Source organism: Bombina bombina, chromosome 4 (assembly GCF_027579735.1).
Source record: "Bombina bombina isolate aBomBom1 chromosome 4, aBomBom1.pri, whole genome shotgun sequence".
In the NCBI taxonomy this organism is placed as follows: domain Eukaryota; kingdom Metazoa; phylum Chordata; class Amphibia; order Anura; family Bombinatoridae; genus Bombina; species Bombina bombina.
Window position 1 is genome coordinate 1,156,920,236 of NC_069502.1, and position 16,839 is coordinate 1,156,937,074.

The 16,839-nt window shown below is 36.7% G+C and overlaps 1 protein-coding gene across 1 annotated transcript in view; it reads left to right on the forward strand.

Annotated features, from left to right (window-relative positions):
• DNAH14 (dynein axonemal heavy chain 14) overlaps window positions 1-16,839 on the forward strand; it is a 746,387-nt gene that overhangs the window by 563,770 nt on the left and 165,778 nt on the right. Inside the window, 6 exon segments of the mRNA XM_053712788.1 lie at window positions 1,333-1,464; window positions 4,693-4,788; window positions 6,266-6,406; window positions 8,143-8,358; window positions 13,820-14,050; window positions 14,158-14,279. Coding sequence (XP_053568763.1) covers window positions 1,333-1,464; window positions 4,693-4,788; window positions 6,266-6,406; window positions 8,143-8,358; window positions 13,820-14,050; window positions 14,158-14,279 — 938 coding nt within the window.

Below are 16,839 nucleotides of genomic sequence, written 5' to 3' on the forward strand. Positions count from 1 at the left end.
ATAGTGTATTTTATAAATTGGGATCTTATTTATTATACAGCCTTACATGAATAAAATATAATAAAAATATACAGGGCCAGGTTACGAGTGAAGCACAAACGTTTGCATGCGAGCAATATCGGGTTTTCAAGTTCGTTTGCGCTGGTATAACAAGTTGAAAGTAAACGTGATTGCTTGAGCACAACTAAAGTTAACGCTGGTCGGGTTAGCACGTTCTCAGAGATGTGGTTAACTGTTTCGCAAAACAAAAAAGTCTCACAAAACACATCGAAATATATTGCAAAGTACAGTTACACTCATAATAACGCCATCTAATCAAAATTATTTCTAAAAAATATCGCCAAAAAAAAAGTTATAAGAACTCAAAGATATGAGGTCTCAGGTGTTAGAAAAATAAAAAGGCAGACAAAGGGCTTTAACATTGAGATACATACATATACATGTCTAAAAATGTATATACCGTATATGTGTGTGTGTACATATGTATTTATGTATTTGTATGTGTATATACAGTAGGTATTTACAGACATATATATATACACATATAAACAAATTAAACAAATAAATACATATGTACATACACACACACACATATTTTTTTATATATATATATATATATATATATATATATATATATATATATATATATATATATATATAAAAATAAGTGCATTGGAGCGGAGCCCTTTTCAGTTAATTAGATGAAAACATACAAAAACATATTTATGCAATGTTCATATTTAATAAAGTGTTATACTGTGTGTTTACTGTAAAAAAATCACATTCCAATGTTCTGCATATGTTCTATGTATTTCTAAATAGATATTATATATATATCTGTATATATCTATACCTATATATAATCATATGTATATCTTTAGGTATAGATATATATTGTACCAAACTACCATCAGATGTATGTAGAAAATGTGAAGAACATTGGAATGTGAAATATTCATATTTTCATGTCGGGTTAGCGCATTTGAGAGTATGCGATCGGATTTACACGCAAGTTTTGCTCCATTGACTTCTATGGGCGAATAGGTTATCAGGCACACGATACTGTAAGTTCGGCTCTTAGCGCACGTTGGGTTAGCACACGTTGGGTTAGCGCAAGAGCAATAACGTTTTATTTTCAACTCGTAATACCAGCGCAGGCTTAAGCGCGTAAAACGTTTACTTCTAGCGCAATTAGAGCAATAGCTAAAGCGCTAAATAGCGTTTCATTCTTAATCTGGCCCACAATGTTCTTCCCTGTCTCCTAGGGCTGTTACATCAGGCATAAGACAATTAAAGTGATTGTAAAATAATTGTAATATGTCATTTTTTAAGGTTTTCCAGAGCTTGAAGAAATATTCCAAGATTCCTGATTTTAACCCCCAAAAAGTGGGTGCCGTATCTACAGCCTGCCGCTCCCTGTGTCAATGGGTTGTAGCTTTAGAGCATTATCATGAAGTCCACAAGGTATGTTTTATTTCATCGGAAAATAACTCTTTATATAAAGGGTATGTGCAGGTATCTGGTCTTATACCACAGAAGACTTTGCAAATACTATATTAAACTTATTAACCCCTAAACTGCCGGCCCCCACATCACTACTACTATAATAAACTTATTAACCCCTAAACCGCCACCCCTGCACATTGCTAATACTAAACTAAAACTATTAACCCCTAAAACACCAGCCTCCCACATTGCAACACACTAAATTAAACTATTAACCCCTAAACCTAACACCCGCCTAACTTTAAATTAAACTTACAAAATAACTACCTTTAAATAAATAAAAACGTTCCTGTGAAATAAAAAAACTATAAATTAACCTAACATTATTATTATTTAAAAAAATAAAAAATAAAATAAAAATAAAAAAACTAAATTACAATATTAAAAAATCCTAACACTACAAAAAAATAAAAAGACCTGACATTACAAAAAAAAAACTAAAATTACAAAAAAAAATACAAAAATAACTACCAAAAAAAAAACCCCCACTAAAATTACGAAAAAATAAAAAAACACTAAGATTACAAAAAATAATAAACAAAATTATCCAAAATAATAAAAATTAAACCTAATCTAATACCCCTTATAAAAACAAAAAAGCCACCCCAAAATCAAAACACCCCCTAAGCTAACAATACACTACCGATAGACCTTAAAATGGCATTTTGTAGGGCATTGCCCTGAAGTAATCAGCTCTTTTACCTAAAAAATTACAAAGTCCCCCCTGAGTAACCCCCGCACCCAGTTAACACCCCAAAATAAAAAACCTAAGTCTAAAAAAACCTAAGCTACCTATTGACCCTAAAGGGTCATTTGTATGGGCATCAGCTCTTTTGCGCCCATAAAAAAAAATCCCTAATCTAAAAAAAAACCACCCAAAAAAAAAAACAAAGGGGTGGCACCATCTTCTATTTTCTTCCCGGAGGTGTGGATCGGTCTTCGACGATGCACGGATCCGGAGCGCTGGTCGTCATCTGGAGCGCTGGTCCTCTTCAGCAGCGGCGGTCTTCAGTGACGTGGATCCTCTTCATACGATCGTCTGCCGCACACTCAAGCTTGAATGCAACCCCTTTTATATTGGGGTACCGTTGCATTCCTATTGGCTGAAATATTCAAATCAGCCAATAAGATGAGAGCTGATTAAATCCTATTGGCTGATTTAAAGGGGTACCTTGCATTCAAGCTTGAGTGTGCGGCGGACGATCGCATGAAGAGGATCCATGTCGCTGAAGACCGCCGCCGCTGAAGAGGACCAGCGCTCCAGATGACAACCCGCACTCCAGATGAGGACCAGCACTCCGGATCCGCGCATCGCCGAAGACCGCTTCGCACCTCCGGGTTTAGGGGTTAATAGTTTTATTTAGTGTTGGGGGCAGCGGTTTAGGGGTTGATAGGTTTATTTAGTGTTGGCGATGTCAGGGGCGGCGGATTAGGGGTATTTGGACTAGGGGTTTATGTTAGGGTGTTTTTACATAACTTTCTTTTCCCCATAGACATCAATGGGGATTGCGTCATAGCGATCGCAAGTGTTAGTTTTTTCTAACACTTTCTCTCCATTGATGTCTATGGGGGAAAACGTGCACAAGCACATCAAGTCAGGCCTTGGCTTTTGTACGGTATGGAGCTTATCACACAACAAAAGAAGGTTTTTGTGAAACTTGTAATGGCAGCGCTTTGAAAAGTGCAATACCGCTCATTTTTTTGCGTTATTTACGCACAGGGTTTAGCGCACAACTTGTAATCTTGGTGATTGTTTTTTATTTGCTGTAGTTTTGTTTTCACCCCTTGGCTGCCTGAGAGGGCTACACCAAATAAGTTTTAATTTTTTTCTTTTTTTAAAGAATACCATTAAAGCAAGAAATCTTATTAATGATTACTCTAGTCATTTATTTATATATATATATATATATATATATATATATATATATATATATATATATATATATAGTTATTTAGTAGACGAGAACCAGTTTGGGTTTAAAGTGACAAAGTTTAGTGAAAGAGTTAAATTCAGTGTGAATTATTTCATGTGCATATTACAAGATATTCCAGCATGCACTATTTTTAAAAGCACTGAAAATGTATTCTAAATCTAATAAGAGTTTACAATAAACCGTAACGTATCAAATATGAACTTTACATTATAGAAATGTGTTTGCCACATCAGTAAGAAGCAGAAATATATAAGCTGTATGCAACAAATAGTTATGTAGCACCACTAAGTGGCAACCTGACGACGGTACAACAGTTGTGTATATGCAGAATTCTTTTGAGATATATGAATTAAGACATTGGCTTAAGGTGTATCACTGAATCCCAAATATGATCATCTTTATTGTGCAAACAAAAACAACACAAAATGTAAAATGTTGCTCTTAGGCTGGACTGATCCACACAAAGTAATCACTAGTAAAGGACAAAACATGTAAATTCTAAAGAACATTCACTGAATTAAAATATTAGTACACACACTACAATCTTTTTTTCTTTTCTATTTAAATGCGTCTATGTTTATAGGTAATGATATAATTTGCTTAGCACTAGATACAACACTAAAAAATAAAAAAAATACATTTCTTAACACTTAAAGGATGTTTGTCTAAAATCCTATGCACTCCAATATGAGTAAATGTCCTAAAATTCCTGCTGTCAGCTTTAAAATAAAGCCAAGTTGTTATGGGTTGTAAGTTCCCATTTAAAGTGAATGTAGATTTTTATGATAAAGTGCCCGGTTTTTAAAAATTCGATTAAAAACAGGGGCACTTTAATTCATCAATTTTACATGTCACTCGTGTTGTGAAAATGTTTACCTTTTAATCTTGACAGCCTCTGCATCGCTTCCTCCGCCCGTCGCAAAGACTCTTCCTGGATCTAAAATGAGGAATCCGGCTTCCTCCAATCACAGCATTGAATCAGACACTGATTCCCCCGGGGGGGGAAGCCGTGATTGGGGAATGAACGATCCGTCATTTCTGATGTAGGAAGAGGCTTGCGACGACCGGGTAAAGCTGGAGCTGCTGTCAAGATTAAAAGGTATTTTCACAGCACAAGTGAAATGTAAATTTTGATGAATTAAAGTGCCCCTGTTTTTAATCGAATTTTTAAAAACCGGGCACTTTATCATCAAAATTTACATTCACTTTAAGCAACACATTGATTGCATAACTTCTGTCTTATCCAACATAGACAGTGGAACCAAAACAGCGTCGCGTGGCGGAAGCTCAGGAATCGTTAAAGCTTGCGCAGGAGAAGCTGAAACGCAAACAGCACAGCTTGGCCTTGGTAAGAACCTCTCACATAAAACCTATACCCCCCCCCTCCTTCCCCACCATGCAGACCCCACCTTCTCTATTTCTGCTCAGGACTCGATTTCAGAAATAAAGAGTAATATATCGGGCTAGATGACCTAATGACTGCTGAACAAATACATATTTTAAAATTTCTCACTATGGCCATATAGCTTACCCTGTGGGTATTGACAAACATTTCATTAAAGGGACATGAGACCCAAAAGTTTTCTTTCATGTATCAGATAGAGATTACAATTTTAAACAACTTTCCAATTTACTTCTATTATCAAATTTGCTTCGTTTTCTTTGTTTCCTTTTGTGAAGGAGCAGCGATGCATTACTGGGAGCTAGCTAATCATATCAGGTGAGCCAATAACAAGAGGCATACATGTGCAGCCACCAATCAGCATATAGCTCCCAGTGGTGCATTGCTGCTTCTGAGCCTACCTAGGCATCCTTTTTAACAAAGGATTCCAAGAGAACAAGGTAAAATAATAAAAGCTAATTGGAAAGTTGATTACAATTGTACGTTCTATCAGAATCACTAAACTTTAATTCTAACTTTGTCCATTTAAGAGCTAAGGTGGAAACTTTACTACATCTTCCAACCCAGAAATCTAAATTTCCTCTTTCTTAAATGGTCAGTTTGCATCTTTTGGTCTAACTGTGATCCCTAAATCTGGTACAGATCTTTCTATTTGTAATAATTGTAGACACATTTGTAATATATACTTGTATTTGCCTTTGTTAACAATGATATTGTTAGCATGAGGTTTCGTGAAAGCAATAATTGCGCTCCACTGAGTAATACCAGCGCACGACAATGGGAGCCTCGTTCTGATGCCGTCATACATGGCACAGAACCAAAGCAAAGCGCAGCAATGACAGCTAATTGTAAATATATATGTATATGCTTATAACCATATATATTTGTGTTAATATGTGTATATACACATATTAATACATGTGTATATATATATATATATATATAAGTATGTATATAAGCATACACATATATATTTACTGGGAACACAATGTTCCAATAGAACGATATGTAAAGGCACTTTTCAGTTCCGTTGTTTTTCTAACACCCCACTCCCGCCAACTTTACCCCTAAAATACTGCCTATTGCAGTTATTTTATTAAAAAAATAAAATAGCTACAATTTTTATTTTTTAATAAAATACACTACACTGTATTTTGGGGGCATTTGGGATCTGATCTCTGGTTAATTTTATAAGCTCTCGCGGTAGTTATAACCAGCAACTTGTACCGGCTGGTTATATATCGTGCACCCGCAAACGGGCAAATTTGCCTGTTTGCGGGCGTGCGATAATTTAGCGCTCCACTTGTAATCTAGCCCATAATGTACCAACCATTATTTCTACCTGTTTTTAGTCCACATGGCTCAATAGACCAGTATAATACACTATGTATTCATGTTATATTATTTGCATATTTATTTTCAGGTTGAGGAACACCAAACGCTGTTGCAGAAGCAGTACACTGATGGTGTGGCAGAGATAGAGCTTCTGGCTTATAAAAAGAAACTAACTACTGAACGTCTAAAGAGAGCCTCGGTGCTGATCTCAGCTCTAGATGAGGAAAAGGTGCTGTGCAGTTTTATTCACCATCTGTTGGAAGTAGCTTGCGTATTACACGTTTGCTTGAGCGCAACTGAATTTAACACACGTCAGTTTAGCATGACTTCTGAGCTCTAATTAACTGTTACAGTTGACTAAAAAGTTGCACAAAACAGATCTAAAAAACATTGTACAGTACAGTTACTCTCATAATAACACTGTCTCAGGTGTTAGAAAAAAGGCATGTAAAGGGCTTTAACACAGAGATATTTACAAATGCATGACTAAATATGTATATGTATATATATATATATATATATATATATATATATATATATATATATATATATATATATATATATATATATAAATGCATGGAGAAGGAGGGCACACACAGGATTTAAATTCTTGAAATGTTTAATACATCAAAAGTACATAGTTAATTGTTGTCGACGTTTCGGCTCTATCCTTGAGCCTTCTTCAAGACAAATCATATATCTCACTATGGCATCCTGCCGTGTTCAGTAGTTGTTTTTCTCTTTTGGGAACACGGCAGGATGCCATAGTGAGATATATGATTAACTATGTACTTTTGATGTATTAAACATTTCAAGAATTTAAATCCTGTGAGTGCCCTCCTCCATTCATTTATATTATAACATATTGAGGACTGCACCCAGGTCATTGTATGTGGACAAAGGTCTGAGTGCTGGGCCACCGGCTATTTGGCATTATATATATATACAGTATATATATATATATATATATATATATATGTGTGTGTGTGTGTGTACATATGCTTTTATATGTGTATATATATATATATATATATATGTATTTACAGACATATATAGACATATAAAAACATAAATACATATGTACACTACACATATATAGACATCTATAAAATTGCATTGGAGCTTTTTGCAATCTAGTAGCCGAGAACATGGAAAATCATATTTATGCAATATTCATATTAAATAAAGTGTTTAACTATGTTTTACTGTAAATATTTCACATTATAATGTTCTTCACATAGGGGAATATGGTCTAAGTATTTTTAAATAGATATTCCTATCTCTTTCTTTTTCCTTTTGTTTTTCCTCTCATCTGGCCTATTCACTCTCCACTGTTTATTTATTCTTTCTGGCTATTCTCAGCTATTTTCTCCTTCAGACACATTCTCTGCTTTTATGACACCCCTCTCACCCCCCTCCCTCCCTTCCATTTGTTATATGTGATGTGTATCTATATCAGAATGATTAGTATTGCTTCAGACCTGAGGAAGAGAGGAAAGCTCTCGAAAGCTTGTCTTTGAAATATTATGTTAGTCCAATAAAAAAGGTATCACTGCATACTGCAATACTTTGTTTTTTGAGCATCTTATATATATTTATTGGAATGTGAAATATTCATATTTCATTATTTCATGTAGGGTTAGCGCACTTGGTTAAACACGATAGGGTTTGCACATGAGTAATCGTGTCAGGTTTTTCCACTTTTCACGCTCCATTGAAGTCTATGAGGGAATACATTAAAGAGTTCACAAAATATTCCAATTTTGGCTTTTTGCACACGTTAGGTTAGCGCTTGTGCACAAACGTATTACTTTCAAGTTGTGATACAAGCGAAACCCAATGCACGCAAAAAGCCTCAGTCTAGTGAAGTCAACAGGTGAGCGGGAGCAATAAAGGACACTATTGACACCCAGTTGTATTTTGTATCTGTGTCTTATCATTGTGTAATGGTATCTTCTGGCACAGGTGCGATGGAAGGAGTCCGTGGACACGCTAGACAACAGATTGCAAGGAATTGTTGGCGATACCGTTATTTCTGCTGCATTTATTGTGTACTGTGGTGTGTTTACATCAGAATATCGAGAGAAGCTTGTAAATGAATGGCTGGAATTTTGTAAAGCACAACTAATTCCTGTGTCTGCAGATTATTCAATTATCAGAGCGATGGCTTCAAACAATGAGGTAGAATTTTTAATTTTTAGCTTATATATTTTTAGTATTCTTATTTATATACTCTATGCAAATGAAAAATAAAGGGACGATCATGATTTGGCAAACCTATCAAGGGCCTCAAATGTTTTTTTCATATATGGTGGAAATGGGCATGTGCATATTATGGGCATTCGATATTCAGTAGCCAAACGAATGTCGAATATGGCCATGATCTGTGGCATTCGGTTCTTTTCAGCACCAGATTTATTAGGGAAAAAAGTGCAAAATACATTTTTGTACTAATCCAGATAGCAATAAAAAAAATATTTGTCGCTATAAATAAAGAGCCAAATGCGCATACCTCAGACGTATTCATTTAGCTAATGAATAGCGAATGCATTACGCTGTATTTATTGAAGCATTAATATAGATTGATACAAACATCTTCTGCAATAAACCTTACAGTGTGTATTCTTTAAAACTTAAATGCCTGACAAATTAAATTATTAAATTATACTTCCATTGGTGTATTCATATCCAAAAGTTGCCAAAAGAAAATTTTGCTAAATCCTGTGCTTGAAAAGAAATTATTTATTACAACAAAATTTCTCTCAGCAGCAAATCTTACAAAGACCAAAAGCCTGCTCCAGCCCCTGGTGTGTAATTACTCACTGCCCTCCAGCAGATTTTTTTTGTGCCCTTTACTTTATTATATAGCTGTTCAGGCTGTTTATTTGTCTAGTGCCCATAAATAGAAATTGGTAAGACTTGCCAACCACCTTGTTAAAAGTTACAGCCACACCCCCATCGCAATAAACTCCCTAATCTACTTAACCCTTAAAGCCCCAACCCCCACCGCCATAAACTCCCTACTCTACTTGACCCCTAAACTTCCACTACCCCCACTGCAATAAACTCCCTACTCTATTAACCCCTAAACTGCTGTTACCCCATTGCAAACTGCCCTCTTACCTATTAACCTCCACAATCCCTCATCGCAAAATACAGCTACACTACTTATTCCCCTAACAGCTTAACCACCAAGACCCCTAACTGAAGACGCACTAAGTTACAAAAAACCACCATTACAAAAATATATACTTAATATGTCCCATGTGCTTCTGGGACTGGTAGGATCAGAGAAAAATCTGAAAGTTATAAGGCAAGAGCAGTAAATTAAAATGAAAGCCTTTGCATGTTTTTGTATCTGTGTTAAAAAGTACAATAAACAGTATTTATTCTATAAAGCCTTTGTAGAAGGTTTCCAGAATTTATAAATGTGCTTTATAATATAACAGAGATACAGCTAGATTACGAGTTTTGAGCGATATAGGGAAATTAACGACCAGCACAAAAGCGGTGGTATTTCTCCTCTCTATAGCGCTGCTATTACAGGTTTTGAAAAACCCGGCTTGCACAGGCTAAATGGTGGCGTTGAGCTCCATACCTCACCCAAATACAAGCAGTGTTTTGACGTACTCGTGCACAATTTCCCCATAGACATCAATGGGGAGAGCCGGCAAAAAAAAGCCTAACACCTGTGATCGCGGAAACAAAAGCTCTGTAACGCAGCCCCATTGATGTCTATGGGGAAAGAAAAATTACGTTTAAATCTAACACCCTAACATAAAAACCATGTCTAAACACCCCTAAACTGCTGCCACTGACATTGCCGCCACCTAAATAAAACTATTAACCCCTAACCCTAACGTAACCCTAAGTCTAACTCTAACACCCCCTAACTTAAATATTTTTAATATAAATCTAAATAAAACTTACAATTATTACCTAAATAATTCCTATTTAAAACTAAATACATACTTACCTGTAAAAAAAACACCTAAGCTAGGTACAAAATAGCTAATAGTTATATTGTAGCTATCTTAGGTTTGGCTGCTTCATAATTCTGGCTGATCGAAGGAGTAGATAAAACCACTGTTTACCGCTCCTTATGCCACAAATCCATTATTTTTTCAATGACTTGTTGAAAGCGAATACTTGTGGAGCTGATCTACGTTACTTTTATATTAGTTCTCAGCCCAGCAGCCTGAAATAGATGTGGTGCGCAGTGGAGGCCTGGTTACGTCTTAGAGCTACATCTACCTCCCCGTATCCTGAATACTCAGATCACCCAGTCATTTGTGCTGAAGTAAGACAAACTAGGGAACGTTATAATATCTGTTATTGATGACCACTTCAAGTCTGCTACTGAACAGAGACTTCATTGAGAGATAAGTAATACTAAAGACACTGAGATATCGTCAGAAGAATAGGGGCGAGATTGAGGCGCAAAATGGAGACCGAGGAGAAATGGGAACAATCCGTTTCGATCCTGATCATGCAATTCACTCAACAGCTTGCTAGAGGTTTGAGATTGGCATTTACATCACTTGGCTATGAGATTGCCTCTGAGCTGATTACATAGCGGCCCCATGATCGACCAGATATAGACGCGCAACCGGAGACTGGAACTGTCGCATTTCAATTTTCATCCACCTATACCGCAGCAGTACCATAGTGCTTAACTGATTGCCTTGAACATCTAGGTATGAGACCGCTTGCGCAAAGCAATTAAACTTAACCAGCCTATAGCGGAGCCTCAAGGTACCCTGCTTCCTTTGCTATGGACCTAAGCTTGCACTGTACCATTATCTACGCAGATCAATGGGGGTGAGTGGAAATCCGAGAGGTCCCTATATGTGCTTTATGCATGACATGTACTTATGGGTGGAGACTCCTGCTTGAGGACTGTTGCCCTATATGATTCAGTTGTATTAGACACTTGATCATGCGAACTCCAGCAGTGGGATGTCGCCACAGAATATGAGAGATCCGGGATCGGTTAAGAACTTTTTAGTGTTTCAAAGCTACGAGGAGCTCAAGTTTGAGTTGAACTAATTGTTAGAAGAAGCGTTCTGAATCGGTTTTAGAGATCTCTCTCCTGCCTCTCCGAAGCTTAGGACTAATATAGTGTTGATTATACAAACACTATTAATGTTTTGCATTGTATATAGAGTTTTCTTATTATGATAATGTTATGTTTGAAAATTTGAGAGACTTATTTTTATGCTGCTTCTCATCTTAGTTATTTAGTATTACACAAGCTTATTACCCAGATAGGACATTGCTCATTTTGCTCTATTATCCGCTCTTAATCTTACATATTTGCTGGCAGAGCTTGATTTTTGGATATTTGTATGGTATAGAAGAGACCATCAGCTAATATTTTAATTTAGAATCCATTGAATACCCACACTGCAGCTTTAAATACGTTATTAAGATGATCTAAGCACCACCACTTTCCTGATCTCTATGTATTAGATAAGACTGTATTTATGTTTTGTCAGTGTTTGTCATGTAGGCTGATATGCTGTCCACGGCCGGGACGGCGCATTATAGCCCTTATGTTCAACGTAGTCCGAACTAAATTTGGAACAACTCCATTCCAGCACCGATTATACATGATATGGTAATCTACTGATGCGACTACATGACATATTCTCTTATTGATATTTAGCATAACCTATACTCAAATGGTAGCAGCAGGAAGTCGAGTATTATTACCAAGTAGACCGCTTACACTTAGCCTAATAGTAGGATAGCTTTTACAAGCAGAAAGATAGGCGGTATTACACCTTGCTAATAGGGTGAGCTCACATTTATAAGTCTTTATTAATCCCCAAATCTATATTATGTTCTAATACATGTTCAGTAGTTTGTTCTGGTTTTTATTTACTATATCTTTCCATATATTGGTCTAAATTGTGAGACTGACAGTCTATATTTCAAACTAAAAAAAGAGGCTAAGTTATTTAGCACTTGCTCTATCTGTTCATAGTCAAATTTTGTGGCCTTACCACCTAAGCTAGAAATGTTTGTGATGTACCCATTTATGCATCCATGGTGGTCATATTAGTCTGTGTTTAGTCATTTTTGTGACTATGATAGTAACTATACTGATGCTTACAACTGTACTTTCTTTAAGCCTCAATTAAAAAAAAAAAAAGGACTAAATGCCCTTTAAAAGGGCAATGTCCATACAAATGCCATTTTCAGGGCAATGGGGAGCTTAGGTTTATTTAGATAGGATTTTATTTGGGGGTTTGGCTGGTTGGGTGGTGGGTTTTACTGTTGGGGGGTTGTTTGTATTTTTTTTTACAGGTAAAAGAGCTGATTTCTTTGGGGCAATGCCCCACAAAGGCCCATTGGCAGTTTAGTGTAGGCTATGTTTTTATTTTTATTTTGGGGGGGCTTTTTTATTTTGATAGGGCTATTAGATTAGGAGTAATTCGTTTTTATTTTTGATAATTTTGTTTTTTATTTTGTGTATTTTAGTGTTTATTTATTTTTTGTAATTTAAATCATTGTATTTTATTAATTTATTTTATTTTATTGTAATGTTAGGTTTTAGTTTAAGGCAGGTTAGGTTTTATTTTAGAGGTAAGTTTGTATTTATTTTAGCTAAGTAGTTATTAAATAGTTAATAACTATTTAGTAACTATTCTACCTAGTTAAAATAAATACAAACTTACCTGTGAAATAAAAATAAAACCTAAGCTTGCTACAATATAACTATTAGTTATTTTGTAGATAGCTTAGGTTTTATTTTACAGCTAAGTATGTATTTAGTTTTAAATAGGAATTATTTAGGTAATAATTGCAAGTTTTATTTAGATTTATTTTAATTATATTTAAGTTAGGGGTGTTAGGGTTAGGGTTAGACTTAGGCTTAGGGTTACGTTAGGGTTAGGTTTAGGGGTTAATATATTTATGTAGTGATGTGGGAGGTCAGAGGTTTAGGGGTTAATAGTTTCATTTAGTACAGTGGTTCTCAACCTAAGTGACCTCAAGGCCCGGTAAGTTTTAACCGGACCTGTCCAGGGCCCGGTAAGCACCGGGAGTGGGTATATATATAAATATATAAATATATATACACATACACATTGGTGTCAGTGGGTTATATATATATATATATATATATATAGTGTACACATACACATTGGTGATCAGTGGCCGCCCTAAATATACATGTTAGTGTCAGTGGCCATAATTATTTGACATTGGTGACAGTGGAGTTCCCTACCTAGGAGCCGATCCGCTCTGCACGCCGCCCACCACTCCTCACAGTGCGCCGCTAGCCGTTCACACTGCCCATACAGACATGCGCAGTGGCGCATACAAACATGCGCAGTGGCACTCTAACAGGCCCGTCCGAAATTTTGGACATGTGTAAAGACGGGCCTGTCAGAGTGAGTGTCTGGAGGCTATGTCGGGTCGCGGCCCACCAGCAGGGCCATTGCGGCCCGGTAGTGGGCCGCGGCCCGGCTATTGAGAAACACTGATTTAGTATATTTTGTTGTGGGGGGCTTGCGGTATAGTGGTAATAGGTTTATTATAGCGACGTGTGGGCGGATGGCAGATTAGGGGTTAATAATATTTAAATAGTGTTTAAATTCATGATTTTGTAGCACTGAATCATTTCTTACAACAGGTGCGCAGATGGCAGAACGAAGGCTTGCCGCCTGACCCCTACTCCACTGAAAATGCTATTTTGGTAAAAAATGGCTATCACTGGCCACTCTTGATTGATCCTCAAGGCCAAGCGTATAAGTGGATCTGTCAGATGGAAGGTGACAAACTGCGACAGGTTCATGCTTCTGATCCCAGCTATCTAAAGACAATGGAAAATGCAATACGGCTTGGGGAACCCATTTTTGTGCAGGTATTTTTATAGTTAATTTGTTTATAACATGGTACTATAGCAAGCTACGTTCATTCTAATTGCTTAAATTAGATTTAAATTATTCTAAAACCATTTCTCTTCTGAAGGGTGTTGCAGAGTACTTAGATACAAGTTTAAAGCCTGTTTTGGGAAAAGAAATTTATCGAAGAGCAGGTCAAGACTTCATCAAGATGGGTGATTCTGAAATAGAATATAACCAGAATTTTAGGTAATTATTTGCATTTAATGTTTTAAGTTAATTGGTTATATTTATTTTTATCACTGTATTGGTGGTTAAGAATAATTCCTTAAAGTGAATGTAAATTTTCTAATAGTTGTTATTCAATACTAATTCACAAACACCTCTTTAGTTAAACCGCCATATTTTTTTTTTATAAATGTTATTGTTCATATAATATTATATATTATAACTTAGCTCTGTTTTTCCTCGCAACTCCTCCCATCCCGTACTTCCTTGTTTTCTAGTCCCTGACGTATAGAGCGATCCCGCCCGCTCTATTATGTATCTTAGAAGCGCGCCCCCATGGAGTGCTCAATTTGCGCATGCATGTCTACAAGTACATTGTTAGTCGATATGCACGTGCGTTACAGAATCAAGACTAAATCACTCTCGGCAGCTCTATTTCCAATGCGCATGCATCTAAACTCCGTATTGATTAAATTAGTGATTATCCGTGTAGCGCATGCGTGTGTCATGGACGCGCTTTGGATCCGAATAGCTCTTAGAGTTCCAAACACATGCGTAGAAGCATCGGATGATGTTACAGAAAAGGGGCTGAACGCCCCGGGGGGAACTGCGGATTAGAAGACTGCAATGTCAATCACTTGTGAATTGAGGGACAAAATGGCGGGCGGAGGAATCACGGCTAATAATAGTAGGTAAATAGATAGATTTCGTGAATTAGGATGCGATTAAAAAAACATGAATTAAAGTCCTATTTATTTTAGTAGATGCATAATATGACGAAAAACAATACTCTTGACTTTACATGCACTTTAACCCCTTAAGGACAAGGCCATTTTTCAATTTCTTTCCCTTAAAGACCAGGGTATTTTTTACATTTCTGCGGTGTTTGTGTTTAGTTGTAATTTTCCTCTTACTTATTTACTGTACCCACACATATTATATACTGTTTTTTTTCGCCATTAAACGGACTTTCTAAATATAACATTATTTTCATCATATCTTATAATTTACTAAAAATAAATGATAAAATATGAGGAAAACATGAAAAAAAACACACTTTTTCTAACTTTGACCCCCAAAATCTGTTACACATCTACAACCACCAAAAAACACCCATGCTAAATAGTTTCTAAATTTTGTCCTGAGTTTAGAAATACCCAATGTTTACATGTTCTTTGCTTTTTTTGTAAGTTATAGGGCAATAAATACAAGTAGCACTTTGCTATATCCAAACCACTTTTTTCAAAATTAGCGCTAGTTACATTGGGACACTGACATCTTTCAGGAATCCCTAAATATCCCTTGACATGTATATATTTTTTTTTAGAAGACAACCCAAAGTATTGATCAAGGCCCATTTTGGTATATTTCATGCCACCATTTCACCGCCAAATGCGATCAAATAAAAAAAAACGTTCACTTTTTCACAAATTTTTTCACAAATTTTAGGTTTCTGACTGAAATTATTTACAAACAACTTGTGCAATTATGGCATAAATGGTTGTATATGCTTCTCTGGGATCCTCTTTCTTCAGAAATAGCAGACATATATGGCTTTGGTGTTGCTTTTTGGCAATTAGAAGGCCGCTAAATGCCACTGAGCATCACACGTGTATTATGCCCAGCAGTGAAGGGGTTAATTAGGGAGCATGTAGGGAGCTTTAGTGTAGTGTAGTAGACAACCCCAAGTATTGATCTAGGCCCATCTTGGTATATTTCATGCCACCATTTCACCGCCAAATGCGATCAAATAAAAAAAAATGTTACATTTTTCACAATTTTAGGTTTCTCACTGAAATTATTTACAAACAACTTGTGTAATTATGGCATAAATGGTTGTAAATGCTTCTCTGGGATCCCCTTTGTTCAGAAATAGCAGACATATATGGCTTTGGCGTTGCTTTTTGGTAATTAGAAGGCCGCTAAATGCCGCTGCGCATCACACGAGTATTATGGCTAGCAGTGAAGGGGTTAATTAGGTAGCTTGTAGGGAGCTTGCAGGGTTAATTTTAGCTTTAGTGTAGAGATCAGCCTCCCACCTGACACATCCCACCCCCTGATCCCTCCCAAACATCTCTCTTCCCTCCCCCACCCCACAATTGTCCCCGCAATCTTAAGTACTGGCAGAAAGTCTGCCAGTACTAAAATAAAAGGCTTTTTTTTTTTTTTTTTTTTTAAATATCTGTCTAGCTGTGATGGACCCCCCCTTAGCCCCCAACCTCTCTGATCCCCCCCAAATAGCTCTATAACCCTTGCCCACTACCTATTTGCTGCCATCTTGGGTACTGGCAGCTGCCTGCCAGTACCCAATTTGCCTCCCAAAAATGTTTTTTTTTATTTTTTTTTATGTAATAAACTTTTTTCTGTAGTGTAGCTGCCCCCCATCAATACCCTCCTCCCTCTCCAACTCCCAGATTATTTTGATTGTTATTTCCCCCCCTCCCTCTCCCTGTGTCCCATTCACAGTTTCATTGGTGGCAGTGGTTGTTGCGCAATCGCGTGCACACATGCGCGCGCGCTCCCTGCAGGCCCCCCGCACGCTCCCGGCACCCGGCGTGCACATTCCACATTCAGAAACCGG